Source organism: Stenella coeruleoalba (assembly GCF_951394435.1).
Source record: "Stenella coeruleoalba genome assembly, chromosome: 1".
Classification (NCBI taxonomy): domain Eukaryota; kingdom Metazoa; phylum Chordata; class Mammalia; order Artiodactyla; family Delphinidae; genus Stenella; species Stenella coeruleoalba.
The window spans coordinates 186,173,694-186,179,693 of NC_137169.1; the positions used below are offsets into that span (position 1 = coordinate 186,173,694).

The 6,000-nt window shown below is 33.4% G+C and overlaps 1 protein-coding gene across 2 annotated transcripts in view; it reads left to right on the forward strand.

Annotated features, from left to right (window-relative positions):
• Positions 1–6,000, forward strand: part of KIFAP3 (kinesin associated protein 3) — a 155,737-nt gene that overhangs the window by 102,703 nt on the left and 47,034 nt on the right. For both annotated transcript variants that reach the window (XM_079922205.1, XM_079922204.1), the window contains exon 17: positions 4,247–4,332. In XM_079922205.1, coding sequence (XP_079778331.1) covers positions 4,247–4,332 — 86 coding nt within the window. The remainder of the gene's footprint in view (positions 1–4,246; positions 4,333–6,000) is intronic.

Genomic DNA, 6,000 nt, shown 5'->3' on the forward strand with positions numbered 1-6,000 from the left:
TGCAGGGTCTTCTTGGAGCCTTTAATATGCTTTTCTGGGTTGAGAATCTCTGAAAGAATATTTTATGTAGAGAAGATTTATATAACTGCAGAAGTCACTGTAAGAAACACGTATTAGAAAACAAAGTGAAAGTATAGCTTTTTCTAGGTAACTTCTTTGGAAGACAGCCCCTTGTTTATGTGTCATCTCATAGTGTTTCTTCCTTAGGACTAAAGAAGAATGAAGCGTTTAAAGTACGTACCAAGTGCCTGACACACAGTGAATAAGTGTTACCTCTGTTCTGGTCTGTTTTAAATGTACTCTCACTACCTTATTACCAAAGCTCACACTATTAAGTCTACTTGTATTTGTTTTTTTCTTCTCAGTGTAACTTTCTTTTCATTTTCTCCCAAGTGCGATTTTTGTTAAGCCATTGAATCTAAAGTCAATACTTCTTAAATAGTTATTCTGAAGAATATAACATGTTGATAATGGTGGGAGTGGGAGATAAAAGATCTGCTGAATTAAAATTTTTACAAAAGCATCAAGGAATATTAGATCTGATGCTTTAGTCCATGTCTTAAGATTGGATAAAGATTGCTGAAGGGCTTCAGCCCAATATTTTGGTTTTCAAAAAACAGGATTTTTGTTGATGTCAATGATATTTGAGTATGTCTCATATTTTGTAACATAGTTTAAAATTATTATTTAAACATTTCACCATAATTTTAAGCATTTTACTGTGATTTTTCTCTATGAAAGCAATATACTTAAATATTTTATAAATTTATTTATTTATTGTATTATTTATTTTTGGCTGCGTTGGGTCTTTGTTGCTGCATGGCGCTTTCTCTAGTTGTGGCAAGCGAGGGCTACTCTTCATTGCAGTGCGCAGGCTTCTCATTCCGGTGGCCTCTCTTGTTGTAAAGCACAGGCTCTAGGCACGTGGGCTTCAGTAGTTGTGGCACGTGGGCTCAGCAGTTGTGGCTCACAGGCTCCAGAGCACAGGCTCAGTAGTTGTGGCGCACGGGCTTAGTTGCTCCACGGCATGTGGGATCTTCCCGGACCAGGGGTCGAAGCCGTGTCCCCTGCATCGACAGGAAGATTCTTAACCACTGAGCCACCAGGGAAGCCCTTAAATATTTTAAATAAAATTTATTAGTCAGGAAATCATTGCTTTTTCCAATTTTTTAAGTTAGAAAATCTGATCAACGTTATTTGATAAAATTTTTAACGGAATGAAAGAAACTTGACATTTTGAAATGGTTAGTATAGACTTATTTTAGGTAAATATATGATTTATATTAAGATGTTTGAAATAATAAAAATGGCTCTCAGCACAACTCATAGGAATTGAGAACCAGTGCTATAATAATAATTAATTTTCATATAATCCTAACAGTTTCAGCATGAAAAATAAAACAACCCAAATTAGACTAGATCCTTTTAGATTCCCCCTGAGAATTCCTAAGAGTTTCCTAAGAATTTTATTTTCATCTTATCTTTTTTTTTTTTTTTTTTTTTTGTGGTACACGGGCCTCTCACCACCGTGGCCTCTCCCGTTGCGGAGCACGGGCTCCGGACGCGCAGGCTCAGCGGCCATGGCTCACGGGCCCAGCCTCTCTGCGGCATGTGGGATCCTCCCGGACCAGGGCACGAACCCGTGTCCCCTGCACCGGCAGGCGGACTCTCAACCACTGCGCCACCAGAGAAGCCCTCCAATTTTTTAAGTTAGAAAATCTGATCAACATTATTTGATAAAATTTTTAATGGAATGAAAGAAACTTGACATTTTGAAATGGTTGGTGTAGACTTATTTTAGGTAAATATGTGAGTTATATTAAGATGTTTGAAATATTAAAAATGGCTCTCAGCACAACTCATAGGAATTGAGAACCAGTGCTATAATAATAATTAATTTTCATATAATCCCAACAGTGTCAGCATGAAAAATAAACCAAATTAGACTAGATCCTTTTAGATTCCCTGAGAATTCCGAAGTTTCCTAAGAATTTTATTTTCATCTTATCCTCACAAAATCCATGGGTAGTATGTAGAGTAGGTCTTATTTATTTATTTATTTATTAAATAAAATTTATTGAGCACCTGTTATATTCTCAGAGCTGGGGATACCATAGTGAACAAAATAGACCAAGTCCCTACCCTAATGGAACTTACATTACAGTAGAGAAAAGAGGCAATAAATACCATATTCTTTACAGATTTTTCTAAAAATGAATTTGAGTGTACACAGATATATTTTTCTGTATATTTTTCTACATTTTAAATATATCCCTTTTATTCCCCCCCAAAATAGTAAGTAGCACTGATGAATAGAAGATCTGGGTTAACCTCTGTCTTTGCCACTTGCTATGAAACTTGATAAAATTTTTTTGGCATTATAATCATTGCCTCAAAAAATGTCATTTGCTTGTACACATGTGCTAGAGTTTCTTGTCAGAAACTTGTGGCCTTTGTTTCAAATAGTTTTAACCAAGAACAACTTTAAGTATTGGAGATTATAGCTTTCTTTCTTCACTGCCTGTTTCAGATCCATTGAGGTTTCTTTATTGATTTGAGTTTTCTTTATTCTTCCCTTTTCCCCTACTTGTTATTTATACATTCCATTTCTTTTCTTTTGTGTTAGTCTTAAAGTTCAACGTGCATTCTCACCAAGTTCTAAATGAATATATCTGTTCTTCTACTTGTAAGTCTAATGTCTCCACTTCCATCGTCCATGTTATTTGTTGCTCTCTAGTATTGTAATTTCACCTCATTTTTAGAACATAAAATTTTTATAACATTTTAAAATTATTATTTTGATTATCCCTTTTTAAAAACCAGTGCTTATTTAGGATTTATACTATGTTAAATAATATAGTATGTTTCCTCATTTACTGTTTTTTCTTGAATTCAGTTCCTCTATTTTTCTGCATTGATTTTCTTTCATAATTGATTACATTCTCTTATACTGCTTAGTGAACATCTATGAATAATAAATATATCTGTATCTGAAAATAACTCGTTTGTCCTCTTTAATAATAATTTAGCAGAATATGGAATTCTAGATTTCCAGTTATTTTCCTCAGCAATTTGAAGGTATTTTTCCACCTTGAATTGCTGCCAATGACAAGTCTGTAGTCTACTAATTATCTGTCATAAAGTCTGATGACAATTTACTTTTTTTTCCCTTATAAGTGACTCGATCTTTTTGCCAGGAAGACCAAAGTATGTTTCTGGGTTTTTTTAAAGCCAAGTAGTTTTATTAGAATTTGACTTGGTGTTCATCATCCTTGCTTGATTTTTCCAAGTATGCAAATATAGTCTTTCAGTATATAGTTTTGTCTTTTTTTTTTTAATTTTAGGCAAATTTTCTTGAGTTGTAGTTTATAGTATTTGTTCTGTTGCTTTGGTTGTCTTCTTTAGAATATCTATCAATATTATGTTGGATCTTCTTTGCCTATCTTTAGTATCTGTCATTTTCTAATCTTTTAAATTTCTTTTCATTTTTTAAAATTTTACAAATTTTCTTCTTTTTTACCTTCTGTTTAACTTAGAGTTTTATCTGTTGCTTTTATTTACTCTTGCATTACTATAAACTTAGTTTTTATATATTTGAAATGATTTTTATGTTTTTCTTTAGTTATTTCTGGAATTGTTTCTCTGAATTTTCTAATTCTGATTCATATTGTTCTTTCTTATATATCTATTGATTTCTTAAATTCTTTTATTTCTTTTTGAAATATTAGCGTTGCAGCTTTCAGCTTTTATGTGAAAATGTCTTATGTTTTCTCTTCCTTATAATAACCATACGCATATATGGGATTTGACTATGATTCTTTTCTGTTGTTGTGCGAAATTTTTTGTATGTGAATTTTTGTGTGAAATTAATTTTTCTGAACTTTTAGGAGGGTCAGGTCAATCAAAGTTTCACAACTATGCAGCTATAGAGCTCCTTCTTTAGTTACTTTCACAAGTTTCATGGTTTCAAAAATATGGCCTTGGATGTTCTGAGATTTACTGGCTCTGTTTTCCTTACCCATTTTTATCTAGTTCTTTTCCCCCCCTTTCTTATCCCTATTATCCATGTTTTTTAAATAAATGAAATATTAAATATTTTTGGTCATCTTGTAGTAATGATTTATTTTAAAATTTGAAGTTAAATTTCAGATTAACATTTGAATTTAGAGAAATGCAGGATTCTCTAACATGATGGAATAGCTGCAATCTCAAACACAGTTTGTTTCTTTAACCACTTTTTATTTAGAGGCTCCAGCATACCTCATAGATCTGATGCATGATAAAAATAATGAAATCCGAAAAGTCTGCGATAATACATTAGATATTATAGCGGTAAGTAATTTTTCTTCCTACACCAAGTATAATAGTCTTTATTTTGTGGGGCGAAAGAGACATTGTACACCTGTTTAGAGCTTTGCATTCAATGTACGCATTGAATTTGAATTTTGGTAAAGTTCAGAAGATGCAATGATACTAAATTCACTTTTTAATTGAAGTATAGTTGATTTACAATGTTGTGTTAATTTCTGCTGTAAGCAAAGTGATTCAGTTGTACATATACATACATTCTTTTTTCATTATGAAAATAATGAAATATTTTTTTCATTATCGTTTATCACAGGATATTGAATATAGTTCCCTGTGCTATACAGTAGGACCTTGTTGTTTATCCATTCCATGTATACTAGTTTGCATCTGCTAACCCCAAACTCCCACTCCATCCCTCTCTAACCCCCTTGGCAACCACAAGTCTATTCTCTATGTATGTGAGTCTGTTTCTGTTTTGTAGATAAGTTCATTTGTGTCATATTTTAGATTCCACAAAAAAGTGATATCATATGGTGTTTGTGTTTCTTTTTCTGATTTACCTCATTTAGTATGATAAACTCTGGGTCCACCCATGTTGCTGCAAAGGACATTATTACATTCTTTTTTATGGCTGAGTAGTATTCCATTGTATATATGTACCACATCTTCTTTATCCATTCATCTGTCAATGGACATTTAGATTGTTTCCATGTCTTGGCTATTGTGAATGGTGCTGCTATGGACATAGGGATGCATGTATCTTTTTGAATGATAGTTTTGTCCAGTTATATGCCCAGGAGTGGGATGGCTTGATCATAATGGCAACTCTATTTTTAGTTTTTTGAGGAACCTCCATACTGTTTCCCATGTGGCTGCACCAGCTTACATTCCCACCAACAGTGTGGGAGGGTTCCCTTTTCTCGACACCATCTCCAGCATTTGTTACTTGTAGACTTTTTAATGATGGCCATTCTGACTGGTGTGAGGTGGTACCTCATTGTAGTTTTGATTTGCATTTCTCTAATAATTAGTGATGTTGAGCATCTTTCTATGGCCTGTTGACTATCTGTATGTCTTCTTTGGAGAAATGTCTGTTTAGGTCTTCTGCCCACTAAATTCACTGTTTAAAACATTATTAAGACCTTTGGCTTTCAACTTTTAAGTATAGGCTCCTTACTTAAAGAGGTTTTATACATATTCAGCGTTTTAGGTCTGGTCTAAATGCCATCTCAGAATCACTTGTTTTTCAGAAGAATTATTGCAGAGAAGCAGTTTTGCCAAAACTCAACACAGTCAACTTTGCAGTTTGGCCATTACATTTTTTTAATAAATCAAATCTTATATCAACTATTTTTTCAATTCTGTGATAATTTTTGTTGTAGACATAGATTTGTTTTATAAGTTGCTTTGGAATGATGAAACACCCCCAAATTTTAATGTTATTCATGACTTTAGAAGTTTTTAAAGTATATGTAACTGTAAGAATTCGATCGGAGGGATAATCTGAGCCCTGGATTAGAAACTTGCTCACTGTGCAGACTTTTCTTCAGTCATTGTGCTGCCCTTCTGCCTGGACTTGACCCTTGTACCTGGGACGTGCTAGATGCTGGATTACTTTGAATATTTTTCTCACCTATGGCATACACACATGCACAACCTACTTCCTTCTTTGGACTGGATTTACACTGTTTA